General features: G+C 39.6%; 2 protein-coding genes across 2 annotated transcripts in view; one reads left to right on the forward strand and one right to left on the reverse strand.

Annotated features, from left to right (window-relative positions):
• The window catches only part of pi4kab (phosphatidylinositol 4-kinase, catalytic, alpha b), a 74,352-nt gene extending 70,068 nt beyond the window's left edge, over window positions 1-4,284 (forward strand). Inside the window, exon 55 of the mRNA XM_052109210.1 lies at window positions 4,161-4,284. Coding sequence (XP_051965170.1) covers window positions 4,161-4,245 — 85 coding nt within the window. The 3' untranslated portion in view covers window positions 4,246-4,284. The remainder of the gene's footprint in view (window positions 1-4,160) is intronic.
• Window positions 4,285-14,581: 10,297 nt separating this feature from the next.
• Window positions 14,582-17,049, reverse strand: part of LOC127630605 (uncharacterized) — a 6,126-nt gene continuing 3,658 nt past the window's right edge. Inside the window, exons 4-5 of the mRNA XM_052108216.1 lie at window positions 15,975-16,546; window positions 14,582-15,326 (exon numbers count right to left, since the gene is read on the reverse strand). Coding sequence (XP_051964176.1) covers window positions 14,582-15,326; window positions 15,975-16,546 — 1,317 coding nt within the window. The remainder of the gene's footprint in view (window positions 15,327-15,974; window positions 16,547-17,049) is intronic.

The raw sequence follows: 17,049 nt of genomic DNA on the forward strand, positions 1-17,049 counted from the left end.
TTTACCTACATCTTTTCATCCATCCATCCATACACATTTTCATTTATTTACCTACATCCTTTCATCCATCCACATTTTCATTTATTTACCTACATCCTTTCATCCATCCATCCACTTTTTCATTTATTTACCTGCATCCTTTCATCCATCCATCCACTTTTTCATTTATTTACCTACAGCCTTTCATCCATCCATCCACTTTTTCATTTATTTACCTACATCCTTTCATCCACATCCTTTCATCCATCCACATTTTCATTTATTTACCTACATCCTTTCATCCATCCATCCACTTTTTCATTTATTTACCCACATCTTTTCATCCATCCATCCACATTTTCATTTATTTACCTACATCCTTTCATCCATCCATCCACTTTTTCATTTATTTACCCACATCTTTTCATCCATCCATCCACATTTTCATTTATTTACCTACATCCTTTCATCCATCCATCCTCTTTTTCATTTATTTACCTACATCTTTTCATCCATCCACTTTTTCATTTATTTACCTACATCCTTTCATCATCCACATTTTCATTTATTTACCTACATCCTTTCATCCATCCATCCACTTTTTCATTTATTTACCTACATCTTTTCATCCATCCATGCATCCACTTTTTCATTTATTTACCTACATCCTTTCATCCATCCACATTTTCATTTATTTACCTACATCCTTTCATCCATCCATCCACTTTTTCATTTATTTACCTACATCTTTTCATCCATCCATCCATCCACATTTTCATTTATTTACCTACATCCTTTCATCCATCCATCCACTTTTTCATTTATTTACCTACATCTTTTCATCCATCCATCCACTTTTTCATTTATTTACCTACATCTTTTCATCCATCCATCCATCCACATTTTCATTTATTTACCTACATCCTTTCATTCATCCATCCACTTTTTCATTTATTTTCCTACATCTTTTCATCCATCCACATTTTCATTTATTTACCTACATCCTTTTATCCATCCATCCACTTTTTCCTTTATTTACCTACATCTTTTCATCCATCCACATTTTCATTTATTTACCTACATCCTTTCATTCATCCACTTTTTCATTTATTTACCTACATCTTTTCATCCATCCATCCACTTTTTCATTTATTTACCTACATCTTTTCATCCATCCACATTTTCATTTATTTACCTACATCCTTTCATCCATCCATCCACTTTTTCATTTATTTACCTACATCTTTTCATCCATCCACATTTTCATTTATTTACCTACATCTTTTCATCCATCCACATTTTCATTTATTTACCTACATCCTTTCATCCATCCATCCACTTTTTCATTTATTTACCTACATCTTTTCATCCATCCACATTTTCATTTATTTACCTACATCCTTTCATCCATCCATCCACTTTTTCATTTATTTACCTACATCCTTTCATCCATCCATCCATCCACTTTTTCATTTATTTACCTACATCCTTTCATTCATCCACATTTTCATTTATTTACCTACATCCTTTCATCCATCCATCCACTTTTTCATTTATTTACCTACATCTTTTCATCCATCCATCCATCCACTTTTTCATTTACCTACATCTATCCATCCATCCATCTACTTTTTCATTTATTTACCTACATCTTTTCATCCATCCACATTTTCATTTATTTACCTACATCCTTTCATCCATCCATCCACTTTTTCATTTATTTACCTACATCTTTTCATCCATCCACATTTTCATTTATTTACCTACATCCTTTCATCCATCCATCCACTTTTTCATTTATTTACCTACATCTTTTCATCCATCCATCCATCCACTTTTTCATTTATTTACCTACATCTTTTCATCCATCCACATTTTCATTTATTTACCTACATCCTTTCATCCATCCATCCATCCACCTTTTCATTTATTTACCTACATCTTTTCATCCATCCACATTTTCATTTATTTACCTACATCCTTTCATCCATCCACATTTTAATTTATTTACCTACATCCTTTCATCCATCCATCCACTTTTTCATTTATTTACCTACATCTTTTATCCATCCACATTTTCATTTATTTACCTACATCCTTTCATCCATCCATCCATCCACATTTTCATTTATTTACCTACATCCTTTCATCCATCCATCCACTTTTTCATTTATTTACCTACATCCTTTCATACATCCAACCCACTTTTTCATTTATTTACCTACATCTTTTTATCCATCCACATTTTCATTTATTTACCTACATCCTTTCATCCATCCATCCACTTTTTCATTTATTTACCTACATCTTTTCATCCATCCACATTTTCATTTATTTACCTACATCCTTTCATCCATCCATCCATCCACTTTTTCAGTTATTTACCTACATCTTTTCATCCATCCATCCATCCACTTTTTCATTTATTTACCTACATCTTTTCATCCATCCACATTTTCATTTATTTACCTACATCCTTCCATCCATCCATCCACTTTTTCATTTATTTACCTACATCCTTTCATCCATCCACATTTTCATTTATTTACCTACATCCTTTCATCCATCCACATTTTCATTTATTTACCTACATCCTTTCATCCATCCATCCACTTTTTCATTTATTTACCTACATCTTTTCATCCATCCATCCATCCACATTTTCATTTATTTACCTACATCCTTTCATCCATCCATCCACTTTTTCATTTATTTACCTACATCTTTTCATCCATCCATCCATCTACGTTTTCATTTATTTACCTACATCTTTTCATCCATCCACATTTTCATTTATTTACCTACATCCTTTCATCCATCCATCCACTTTTTCATTTATTTACCTACATCTTTTCATCCATCCACATTTTCATTTATTTACCTACATCTTTTCATCCATCCACATTTTCATTTATTTACCTACATCTTTTCATCCATCCATCCATCCACATTTTCATTTATTTACCTACATCCTTTCATCCATCCATCCACTTTTTCATTTATTTACCTACATCTTTTCATCCATCCACATTTTCATTTACCTACATCCTTTCATCCATCCATCCACTTTTTCATTTATTTACCTACATCTTTTCATCCTTCCACATTTTCATTTATTTACCTACATCCTTTCATCCATCCACATTTTCATTTATTTACCTACATCCTTTCATCCATCCATCCACTTTTTCATTTATTTACCTACATCTTTTCATCCATCCATCCATCCATCCATCCACTTTTTCATTTATTTACCTACATCTTTTCATCCATCCAAATTTTCATTTATTTACCTACATCCTTTCATCCATCCATCCATCCATCCACTTTTTCATTTATTTACCTACATCTTTTCATCCATCCACATTTTCATTTATTTACCTATATCCTTTCATCCATCCACTTTTTCATTTATTTACCTACATCTTTTCATCCATCCACATTTTCATTTATTTACCTACATCCTTTCATCCATCCATCCACTTTTTCATTTATTTACCTACATCTTTTCATCCATCCATATTTTCATTTATTTACCTACATCTTTTCATCCATCCATCCATCCACATTTTCATTTATTTACCTACATCCATCCATCCATCCACTTTTTCATTTATTTACCTACATCTTTTCATCCATCCACTTTTTCATTTATTTACCTACATCTTTTCATCCATCCATCCACTTTTTCATTTATTTACCTACATCCTTTCATCCATCCATCCACTTTTTCATTTATTTACCTACATCCATCCACTTTTTCATTTATTTACCTACATCTTTTCATCCATCCACATTTTCATTTATTTACCTACATCCTTTCATCCATCCATCCACTTTTTCATTTATTTACCTACATCCTTTCATCCATCCACTTTTTCATTTATTTCCATCCATCCATCCATCCATCCATATACACAGTGGATATAAAAAGTCTGCACACCTCTGTTATAACAGCAGGTTTTTGTGATAAAAATATATCAGAATTTGTGCTCCTTTAATGTAAAAATGACAACCTATGCAATGCCACTGAAAACCAAAGTGACACATTTCAGAGAAAACAAAACATACAAATAAAAAACTTCAGAATCAACCAATCATCATGTGAAATACTACACCCCTATAATCTTCACCTGAAGTGACTCTGATTAACTCCAAATAAATCACAGCTTTTCTTGTAGGACTTTTATGACATCATCTTGGTTGCATGCTGCTACAGAATTCACGGGCCACAAAGAGGATTTTTGCAGGGATGACACCGTATGATCGTCACCATCACACCTGGTCTTGGCATTACCTGCATGCTCCAATTATCTTCATTGTAATCACAAAATTGTATTTTGTGTATATTTTCAGTGTTCCTAGATCTGTAGCCTACACATAAAAAGCCAATGGCGGGAAAATGTTGTAGAAGGTTGTTGTTGTGGATGAATGAATGAGAAACTAAATGAATGCAGTTTAATGTTTCAGTCAACTTGAATATTTGGGATGCTCCAGTCAGGATTTTAACATCCGGTACCGATCTCCAATTTTCTTTTCATCTCTTCAATCGATGCTGATCATTTCACTTGTATCAGCAGCTCTGTCAACACCGGTTATATGTAAACTTTCTGCTCAACTTTCTGCTCAACATTTCCCTGTTGGTAAATCCAGTTGTTGTCTAGTTTTTGCTGTCAAAAATAATGTTGGTTGATTGAATAATTCAGTATACACAAAATATAAATGTTACTCTTTATTCTAGGACTTAAAAACGAGTTTGCTTATACAAACTATTCTTTACTGTATATAAGATAGTCCTAAAGAATGAGGCTTAATGTCATACTGAAGTTGAACTGATAACCCATTGGTGAAATTACATTTGAAGTGAACATTTTGGTTAGTTTGTCATCATTTAATTATTTGCATTCATTATTTTATTATATTTAATTTAGCAATGCATTATAGTATTGTAATTAAAAATTGTATATAGATTTATTATATGTATGTTCCTTCCTTTTCATTTTGTTGGATGTTGGTAATATTAGTTCCGCTTTCACTTGTTTCCGCGGGGAGTGTTATAAGTGCGACACGCTCTCTCTCGTGAGAGGTAAACAAATGACAGGAGAATGAAGAGAAGTTTCTAGACTCTACAGGTGTTACTGTTAATGATGTTTTCTCAGCAATCATTTAATAAAGACGTTTGAATTATACCCCATCTTGTATTCTGTGTTGTTATTATTATGATACCTGTGCTTGTCGGAGGCTGAGATGCAGCGACTGCTAATAAAAACCGTTTCAAGCAGGACGCACCAGTTTAGTGTAAATAAAGCGTTTAGCGCATGTAAACAAACGGAACCGAACTCACTTCTGTTACTATAAGCATGAGAGGGAGTTGTGGAGCACAGAACCGCTCTGAAAACACAGTAACAATGCGCTAATTGAATATAGACTGGACAGAGCAGCGCAAATAAACTTTGATGGGAGCAGAATATTTATTTAATTAAATTGCAGCCCTTTACCATTTAATAATCGCACAAGGTCATATCGCGGTTTTGATTTTTTTTACGATTAATTGTGCAGCCGTTAATAACACCACAAACATACCTGCCATTTGTCTTCTTGGTACTCAAACATCAACAGGTTGACACTCGGTCTGACAGGTTAGTGATGGGCGATACCACTTATTACTGGCTACTGGCGAACCATGGCGATTTCTTGGGATAAAATTAGTCATTTAAAATATAATTTTTATTCATAATACAAGTCAATATTTAATTTGTTTTATATTTGTGAGCCTAAACAGAAAATTATAGACTTCTGTTTTGTTTACCTTACAAAAGTTAAACATGGTTTCACGACAATAACTCGTTTTATCATGATATTTAGTTAAACCATAGTAACCATGGTTACTACTACAATATTACTGAAGTAAAACCATAGTTAACTATGTTTTTAAATAACTTATTAACAACAATTATACACAAACTCGTCATAAGAAGTGTCACCTTTACATATGTTGTCATTTCAGCGTGAATTTTCTCCAGAAGCGGTTTCTCTGATTTTCTATCAACACCTGTACAAGACACTGCCTGGAGATACACCTAATTTATCCTTCAATTCACAATTAGTCTGCTTTAGATAGATCTGCCGGATTTTTCTGACATCATCTTGTTTGCGCGCTACTACAAGAGTCACGGGCCACAAAGAGCTTACAAAGCATCAACGGGATCTCATTGTTGAAATCGCTCAGGTGAGGCTACAAAAGCATTTCCAAGGCACTTGACATGCCATAAAACACAGTGAAGACCGTCATCAACAAGTGGAGAAAGTATGGCACAACAGTGACATTATCAAGAACGGGACGTCCCTCCAAAAGTGATGAGAAGACAAAGAGAAAACTGGTCAGGAAGGCAACAACGATCGTTATATCTCCGTTTTTTAAACGTTCTTTTTTTTCTCAAATGTTTCTCTTTGAATCTTTTGATTTAAATTAAGAAAGTCCAAAAAGTACCAAAGTACTTTACATCACTACAACATATCCAGCACTATATATTCATAATCTAATGCAATCATGAATATTTAGTGCTGGAGGAGAATAATGAGAACACATTTAATTTCAGTTTTCTCAAAATGATCAACAGACTTCATTAGAAAGACTCGAAGGAAAGAAATAAGAAATGAAAGCTGGAATTCCCCTCCTGAAAGTGTTTATTGTGACACGAATCTGACATCTGTTAAGACACGCCCCATTCATATGGCTTAAGGTGCGTTCACAGTGCCAGAGACTTTGTCGCTGCAGGTCGCCAGTGGCTGGCGGTGAAGTCGCTAGTGGGCGTTCCCACTACTGGTTGCCTAGTAACGTTTATAAATGACATTCACGGATGTCATTCCATTGCTGTTGACAGCGAATCTCTTTTCTTGCCACTAAAACAAACATTTTGGAGGGAAAAGACTAAATATAAATGGAATCAGTACATAAAATGCTTTATATCAAAGATGAATTAGAAACAAGGCGTGCTGTTTGCCAGAGCGGCGGTTTATCTGCGGCGAAAACGCAAACGCCGGTCTGTCTGGGTCCATAAAATCCCCGTGATGTCAGATACACCTTTCCACGCAGTATTTTTCTTAAAAATGTCGTTGTTGTACTCAGTGTTTAAATTGGCTTCTGTTGGGAGGGGGAGCCCTAATTTACGGTGAATGGTCATCATTCAAAATCCCGCCGTAAAATGACTTAATGTGTTTTTACACCAAAGGGGCTCTTTTTCCAGTATTAATGTGTAAGTTAGGGTTGAGTAGTTATTCAAACAAAGACAAATACTTTACAATTCACTTATTTTATTATTATTTTTTATCTTGAATGTTAACAGGCAGGCAATGGATTTCACCCTCGGAAAATGAACATGTTTGAAAATATTGCAAGCCAGAGACGAATATGTAAATGTATTTTTTATTTGTGCAATTTAGAAACGTTGAAGTCCCTTCGCACCTGAATGTTAATGTAAGTCATGCAGTAATTATTTATCATATTCATGCAGCCTGTGTTATTCTGTTGAGTGTTGAAAAACCATCGAGGAGAAACGCATCATGACAAGTTTTAGAAAGAAAATAAAGAGTAAACTCGTCCGCTTTGCGACAAACATTAGTCGTTCTATACATTTTTTTTATTATTATTATTCAAACTGAATAATAAATGAACAGGGAAGTAGAGTTGGCAAAATAAATGTATAATCTCCGCCTTTATTGAGTTTTTAATGCCTGATAGAAAAGTATCTATCTTTGTAGAGCAATACAATTCTTTAGGCAATTGCAGAATAGTCTCACTAGTCACAGATACACTTCAGAAAATTGAGTAGCTACACAACTATTTCTGGGCTTAAAAGTTACAAAAACCAAATAAATGCAGAACATTGTATCTCAAAAGCAATAAAATGTGGAACCCCATGCACTACTTAAAACCCGCTGTGGCCCCTTAACCAAAATAGTAAAAAATATGAACTATTACACAATATTAAAATATTACACACCATCACCTTTACAAATTTGTTTCAGGATTTTACAAGAGTAAATGTAACTGTTATATTTTGACAAAATGTTTCAGTTTCATATGAAATAATCTAAAGATAGAATGTAGACATCAACAGTGGCAGTTTAAATTTCAAGATGTGTTTAAGCCAGAGGGGTTACCAGGATATCATGTTTGGGGGGCAACATAAACAATTGAAAAAATAGGTGCAAAATTAAGCTATACTACACACAATCTGTTTTAGTGCATATCTTTTTCTAAGCCAGGAACCCAGAGATAGGCACAGGGCCCCTATTAGACTATAGGGCTTAAACTGGATTTTTGTTGTGTCAGACCTCACTCATCTGCTAGCGATGGAAAAATATCCACAAAACAATCCACTTTTAAATTGTAATTTATCATCAGATGCAGAGGCGTTTCCAGCATTGAAGGACATCCGGGCTTAGCCCAGACAATTTTATTTTCACACTAGCAACCACTTCCCTGTAGTCCAAAGCTGGTGAGTGGTTATTCTTTGAGTTTTGCTCTGGCTGGGCCTGTTTCTACAGTTCCTAAATCTTCCACTCTAGTACTATCCTCAACTCATCCTCTCTCCTCCCTGAATCATCTGTGATGCAAAAGAACAGATACAGCACATAACTTATTGCAAATCAGCTTCAAACAACTAATTCATCAAGTGCTACATATGTCAAATTGTGGACCAATACCATTGAAGAAAATGTATTGGGAAGAGCAGATCAGTGGGATTGCCCTTAGATCTATCATGATTCTTGAATTTTCATGTACATTAACATAAAGTCATCACAAAAGAGTTATATTATAGTGAGTAAAGTGAGGTAAAAAATTTATTGAATATAAATAATTTATATTTTTTGACATAAATAGTCAAAATGATGTTTAAGATCCTAAGTTAAAGCAATACATGAATGACTTTAGTCTAAGTTCATTGACACACTATGGCATCGAACTGTATATAATTCTCATCATCTCTATGAGAATAATTCATCTGTCAAAATCCTTTCATTAGGATCATTGAGATAAACAATGTTTCACTTTTAACTTTCTCTAAAGTAAAGTGACTGATTAATTGTTACCAGTTTCCATGCCTGATTCTGGCACAGCTGCTGCTGCTGCTCCTCAGTCTGTTGCTCATCTTTGCTACACTCTACAAAACCATTTAATCAAATCAAAGTGTATATTTCCTACAAACTAATATCACAAAACAAGTCACACATACATTTTATGTTAATGCTTATTGGTTATCCTTAGCGAAAACAACATCTGATAAACAAGAAAAGTACACTCCGAACGGGGCTCGAACCGCGTGAGAGGCGACTACGTTAACTCGGAGCTACCAAGCTGTCAATCTAAACAAGGAGGTTAGAGGCTACAACTCTTGAGGTTTAGCCTACTGTGGGTGAAAGCCAGCTAGATGATGATCTTAAGACTTTAAGGACAAAAACAAATGTGAATTCTTACCCACTGACTTCTTTCGGAAAAATCTCCAAAGCCTCATTTGCTTAATTTTTGCTCTCTTTCCTACTAATTGCCGTTAACTCGCCACTAAGTAACGTTAGTTGATGTCAAAGACTGTGCAAGCTCCTCCTCTACCTGCTGCATATTCAACAGAGAGGAAGAAACGGAGTCGCCCATAGGCTACCGAGAGGAACTTATTCTATAGGCTAGATTATGCTAATATGCTATGTCTATTTTTACAGGCTGTATGCAGTATGTGCAAAGCCAAAGCACAATGAAATAAGGCAACTTATGATTTCGGGGGTTTACATAGGCTTTTGTCCGGTTTCATATTTGTCAGTCAACTATTCAAAATACATTCAGGGCTACACTCAAAACATTCGGGGCTGAAGCTCTCAAATTCTCAGGGGAGGCAGAGCTAATCCTAGGGGAGGCACTGCCTCCCCCAGCCTCCCCCTAGACACGCCCCTGGTTTAAGCTAGTATGTATTTTTCATAAATACATAAATTTATTATTATTACTATTATTTAAGACTAACACTGACCTAACCATGGTAATGAGGAGCCTTTCCTTCTGTGTATAAAAATGTAATATTAGGTAACAAATGTCATAATAATGGGCCCATATAAGTACAGTTTCTGTAGATTTTGACATCAACAACAAAAATAATGTCACTTGATGCATGTTCATACTGAAAACCATGAACACAACTATGCAACATAAAAGGAAATGCAACTCAGGACACATTAAATACAGGTTATGTTTAATCTATGGCAGGTCGACACTTGATGTCCAATATAAAATCTGTCCTGAAGTAAAAACCAGTTGAGAAACACTGAGATAAAGTTACAGACAGGAGCAGGATATATTCGATCGCTCTAGCCGTTAGCGGGTTTCCATGGTAACGTCGCTGTTACGCTTAGAATTGTGACAGTTTTCCCTTGATGGCTGTGGGCGGGGTGCTGAATCAGCGATTAATGCATTTATGACGTCTGATAATTCCATGTAGCCTGGGTGTCTCTGTGTATATTATTCAGTCTCATATGCCATGTATTTGTCAGGAGTCAGGAGATTAAATATAATTCAAGTGGAATAACAATATTTGGTCCTGAAGGAGACGGAGCTGAGCTCCGGCAGGGTGTGTTGTGGACCCGAGGAGGCGGAGCTGCGCTCCGGTGCGCTCCGGCCCAATTTAACCTCTGGTTGTACTTGGGAAGAGACATATCATAGAGCACTGGAAAATTTCTAACAGCAAGAATTAGCATTTCATCCATCTTTCCGTTACTGCAGGAGCCGAGAGAGAGAGAAGGATCACGTGAGCTCTCCCGTCTTCTCTCCTATTGGCTGTCGCTTCCGTTAGTCGCTCTTCATTTGAATAAAGTTGAACTTGTCTCAACTTTGTCGCGTCGCTGGACACGCCCACATCTAGTCGCCAATGGTCACGACAGCTCGTGTCGCCGGATGTCGCTCTGTGCTCTCATTGAAAATGAATGGGATGGAGTCGCTGTCGTGCGCGATGTCGCTGGCAGTGTGTACCAGTGGGGATTTCTTTAAGACTGCAAGGCTTCCCCTATAATGTCAAAAAAATAATGGTCAAATACGTACTATTGTGTAAACAATTTATTGACTAAAAATGCGTTAGAACACGTTCATCTCGAAGACGAGTTCGTTCAGAATCAGCTACATTACATATAGCAGGTCGGCTGACTCGATTTACTTCTCATACATTCCCGTAGCGTCAGTGCATTTCCCTGTTGAAGCCGAGCGTCCATTGACTTCAATGGGGCTGCTCTGAACAGTTTTTTCAGTGCTCGAAAATAGACGGTCATTGGATAAATGCTGCGATTATGTCCCGCCCACGGACGCTCAGCGTCTCTGGGGGTGAATGAGAGTGGGCTGGCCGGACTCGGGCTTCAGCGTGATGATTGGAGGATCTGTCGAAAGACTGCATCTCCTTTTGATTGACAGCGAATCTGTACTATAAGAAGTCACTGAAGCTATTTCGCGCTCAGTCCCATCGCGGATTTCTCAAGTGTAGTCGAAAGACAAACTGCTGCAACCTATTTCTTTATATTTGTTTGGCGAAATTGCTAGTCAATTTGCATAATACATTTCACACAATTATACACCACATTCCTTGTTTCAGTTTTACCAAGTTTAATATATTTTGTTTAAGAGCGTTCGTTCGTTCGTTCGTTTGTTCATACAGTAGGCTAGGCTTGCGTCGTACGGGTGAAACTGCGCACGATGGCAGACTGTGCTAATATTGTCGACCTGATTTTGGCGAAGCCATTTGAAAGTCTTCCTTACGAGGAAAAAATTTGAATTAAACAGCAGGGCAGATCAACACCTAAGATTGATTTAGTGCAAAAAATAGGGTAAATAAGTTTATAATGTAGGCCGAAAATGAGCTTCCCCTCTTTGAAAGACCAGCAGCCGCCACTGGTGTGTACGCACCTTGAAATATAGACCTGCTTTTTCACTCGCTCTCATTGTGGACCGACATCGAGAGACAGAAGGAAGACTGGAGCAGGATCAGCCGTTCTTCAATCATCTTAAAAATGCTCGACGAAACACCTGAATTCACTACGATTAATATTCCTGAGGACACAGTAAATCCACCAGTCTTGTCTTTTCCAAAGATACGCCGGTGGTTTGCTCATGTGAAAGCTGTACGCCCGTGTGACGGTCTTGCCAGAGTGGTCTATTTACTGCATAATGGAGATACAAAAATGGAAATAACGGTTTCGTGACACAGAGAATGAATCAGTCCCACAGCATGTCTCATTAGCTCTGCTCTGTTTTAATTAAAACAGTTCTTTTTCCTTTTAAATCTTTTAACTTTGTGATCATACAGTGATAAATTCTTATCAGCTCTTTGTACAATTTTAGCAAATTGACAGTTACAATAAGCATTTTCACTCAATTCTTTCTAGAACAGTTCAAATAAATTAAATATGAAACGAAACGTCCCCACCTAGTGGTGAACACGGGCAATTCAGTACATATAATGCAATTAATCAATTAAACTGAAAAATCAATAACACTTTACAACATTACCAGCATAATGGAGATACAAAATGGAAATAATGATTTCGTAACACAGAGAATGAATCAGTCCTAAATGAAACACAAGAAAATACACGGAGGAATTACGATCAAGCCTCGTGAAACAAAGTCAGAATAACTCAATATAAAAAAACACATTCGACGCCAAACACATGTCAACAGATCCCGAACATGTTCATTACGAGATCAATTCACAATAGAGCTGTTATTTATGTGTTTTTAGTACTTTTAAATGATAATTCTCTAGACACTCAAAATGTGCCACTTACCCACAGCATGTCTCATTAGCTCTGCTGTGGGAGTTACTCCACTCGTCAAATACCATCATTCACCTTTAGATGGCGCTGTCCCCATTTATGCAGTAATTTAACATATTTACACACGTTACACCCGCATCTCCAAGTGTTGTACAGTTTTGGTGTCGGTGTAGACTACTGTGTTAAGCGTTATACCTCTTGCTTTAGCCGTTTACCAGCTGTGTACAACATTGGATCAGGTATTTACAACTTTCTTCAGCTAGCAACAGAATGAATGTTTAAATCGCCTATAAACGATCAATTATGAACCCAACGCTCACGAGAACGGACCTCAAAACTCGCTTCGATATGGAGAAAAGGACAGCGATGTTGCCTCTCCACTCACATACTCTTCCCGGTGATCAACTCCTGCTGGGACGCGCGGTCGGGTTAGCGACGCGTACTCTCACCTGCGTCTCAAGTTTCTCAATACCAAGTACATCAAGGTCGGTCTTGCGTTCTTGGTGGTTTGGATTCGGAAACGTTGGTCGTCACCATCTCACCTGATCTTGGCAATACCTGCTGAATGTAAATTTTCAATAAAATGCACTTAGTATCTCACTTAGTATGGTGTACTTTGTGCGTACACATCTCTCTGTCCAGTGCACTAAAGGGCTGAGGTGAGTAAACATTGCACCTGTGGCGTCTCTGAACGTGTCTGTGATTCCAGCACTGATGCGCGTAACCGACCATACGGACGTTCATTCAGGGTCCCTCCATATGTTCAGGGACACATTATTCCATTTCTGTTAGTCACATGTCTGTGAAACTTGTTCAGTTTATGTCTTAGTTGTTGAATCTTTCATACAAATGTTCATACAAATATTTACACATGTTAATTTTGCTGAAAATAAAAGCTGTTGAAAGTGAGAAGACGTTTCTTTTTTGTTGAGTTTATATAAATATATATATATATGTGGTATATTGAAGCTGCTGTCTGACTGACAACCAACCAGGTAAATCTGTAACTGATGTTTATATCATACTTTATCATTTTCATGTAAATCATTAAAGAAAAAATACTGCAAGTAATGGAAAGACAATATTACCTACAGCAATTAATAATAATTAATTAAACACAAACTTTCAAAAGTAAATATATTGTTCTGCATCATGGAAAAATACTCTTATTATATTGTTCCTTGTTCTGGAGAGTTTTGTTGTTCAGTCTGATATGACCGTTCACGTGGAACTTCACGTAGTTTGTATGAAAATGGTTTTCCAGTTTTGAGAAGTGACAGTGGATTTGTGGGTTTACTGTTTTATTTGTGTAGCAGAATGAACCTCATTAGGTTTGTATGTGACACGTGTAATAATTTCATATTTGTACAGCAGGACTTCACTCATAAAGAACATTCTTTGGTTTTCCATTGTAAAGAATCACACCTAGAAAACAACAATCATCTCCATTATAACTGCTCAAATGTGTCAGGCGTTATATTGAACCAATTTACAAGTCTTTAAATTATTGTTATTAAATTATTGTTGGATGACAGTAAAGTTTTACCTTTGATCAGAAGAGTCACACCCAAAATCCACCTGAACCAAAGAACTTTACATCACTACAACATATCCAGCACTATATATTCATAATCTAATGAAATCATGAATATTTAGTGCTGGAGAAGAATCCTGAGAACACATTTTAGAAAGACTCGAAGAAATAAGAAATGAAAGGAATTTTGTTTTCGGGCTGGAGTGATGTCATCGGTCATAAGACACACCCCATTTATGGCTTATAAATATTTTGCACTCGCTCTCAGTTCATTAATTGATGCGCGTGTGGACGTTCATCTATCCGGCTGCGGTTCCATCGACGATGCGCGTGTGGACGTTCATCTATCCGGCTGCGGTTCCATCGACGATGCGCGTGTGGACGTTCATCTATCCGGCTGCGGTTCCATCGACGATGCGCGTGTGGACGTTCATCCAGGATGCGATTCCAGCGCTGATGCGCGTACAACCTACCGTTGTGCCGTGGGTCCAGGCACTGATTCCAACGCTGATGCGCGTACAACCTACCGTTGTTCCGTGGGTCGAGGCTCCGATTCCAACGCTGATGCGCGTACAACCGACCGTTGTGCCGTGGGTCCAGGCTCCGATTCCAACGCTGATGCGCGTACAACCTACCGTTGTTCCGTGGGTCGAGGCTCCGATTCCAACGCTGATGCGCGTACAACCTACCGTTGTTCCGTGGGTCGAGGCACTGATTCCAGCGCTGATGCGCGTACAACCTACCGTTGTTCCGTGGGTCGAGGCACTGATTCCAGCGCTGATGCGCGTACAACCTACCGTTGTTCCGTGGGTCGAGGCACTGATTCCAGCGCTGATGCGCGTACAACCTACCGTTGTTCCGTGGGTCGAGGCACTGATTCCAGCGCTGATGCGCGTACAACCTACCGTTGTTCCGTGGGTCGAGGCACTGATTCCAGCGCTGATGCGCGTACAACCTACCGTTGTTCCGTGGGTCGAGGCTCCGATTCCAACGCTGATGCGCGTACAACCTACCGTTGTGCCGTGGGTCCAGGCACTGATTCCAACGCTGATGCGCGTACAACCTACCGTTGTTCCGTGGGTCCAGGCTCTGATTCCAACGCTGATGCGCGTACAACCTACCGTTGTTCCGTGGGTCCAGGCTCTGATTCCAGCGCTGATGCGCGTACAACCTACCGTTGTTCCGTGGGTCGAGGCACTGATTCCAACGCTGATGCGCGTACAACCTACCGTTGTGCCGTGGGTCCAGGCACTGATTCCAACGCTGATGCGCGTACAACCTACCGTTGTGCCGTGGGTCCAGGCACTGATTCCAACGCTGATGCGCGTACAACCTACCGTTGTGCCGTGGGTCCAGGCACTGATTCCAACGCTGATGCGCGTACAACCTACCGTTGTTCCGTGGGTCGAGGCACTGATTCCAACGCTGATGCGCGTACAACCGACCGTTGTTCCGTGGGTCCAGGCTCTGATTCTAGCGCTGATGCGCGTACAACCGACCGTTGTGCCGTGGGTCCAGGCTCTGATTCCAGCGCTGATGCGCGTACAACCTACCGTTGTTCCGTGGGTCGAGGCACTGATTCCAACGCTGATGCGCGTACAACCTACCGTTGTTCCGTGGGTCGAGGCACTGATTCCAGCGCTGATGCGCGTACAACCTACCGTTGTTCCGTGGGTCGAGGCACTGATTCCAGCGCTGATGCGCGTACAACCTACCGTTGTTCCGTGGGTCGAGGCTCCGATTCCAACGCTGATGCGCGTACAACCTACCGTTGTGCCGTGGGTCCAGGCACTGATTCCAACGCTGATGCGCGTACAACCTACCGTTGTTCCGTGGGTCCAGGCTCTGATTCCAACGCTGATGCGCGTACAACCTACCGTTGTTCCGTGGGTCCAGGCTCTGATTCCAGCGCTGATGCGCGTACAACCTACCGTTGTTCCGTGGGTCGAGGCACTGATTCCAACGCTGATGCGCGTACAACCTACCGTTGTGCCGTGGGTCCAGGCACTGATTCCAACGCTGATGCGCGTACAACCTACCGTTGTGCCGTGGGTCCAGGCACTGATTCCAACGCTGATGCGCGTACAACCTACCGTTGTGCCGTGGGTCCAGGCACTGATTCCAACGCTGATGCGCGTACAACCTACCGTTGTTCCGTGGGTCGAGGCACTGATTCCAACGCTGATGCGCGTACAACCGACCGTTGTTCCGTGGGTCCAGGCTCTGATTCTAGCGCTGATGCGCGTACAACCGACCGTTGTGCCGTGGGTCCAGGCTCTGATTCCAGCGCTGATGCGCGTACAACCTACCGTTGTTCCGTGGGTCGAGGCACTGATTCCAACGCTGATGCGCGTACAACCTACCGTTGTTCCGTGGGTCGAGGCACTGATTCCAGCGCTGATGCGCGTACAACCTACCGTTGTTCCGTGGGTCGAGGCTCCGATTCCAACGCTGATGCGCGTACAACCTACCGTTGTGCCGTGGGTCCAGGCACTGATTCCAACGCTGATGCGCGTACAACCTACCGTTGTGCCGTGGGTCCAGGCACTGATTCCAACGCTGATGCGCGTACAACCTACCGTTGTGCCGTGGGTCGAGGCACTGATTCCAACGCTGATGCGCGTACAACCGACCGTTGTGCCGTGGGTCCAGGCTCTGATTCCAGCGCTGATGCGCGTACAACCTGCCGTTGTGCCGTGGGTCCAGGCTGCGACTTCTGCGCGTGCTGTGCT

The sequence above is a fragment of the Xyrauchen texanus genome, chromosome 37, assembly GCF_025860055.1.
Source record: "Xyrauchen texanus isolate HMW12.3.18 chromosome 37, RBS_HiC_50CHRs, whole genome shotgun sequence".
In the NCBI taxonomy this organism is placed as follows: domain Eukaryota; kingdom Metazoa; phylum Chordata; class Actinopteri; order Cypriniformes; family Catostomidae; genus Xyrauchen; species Xyrauchen texanus.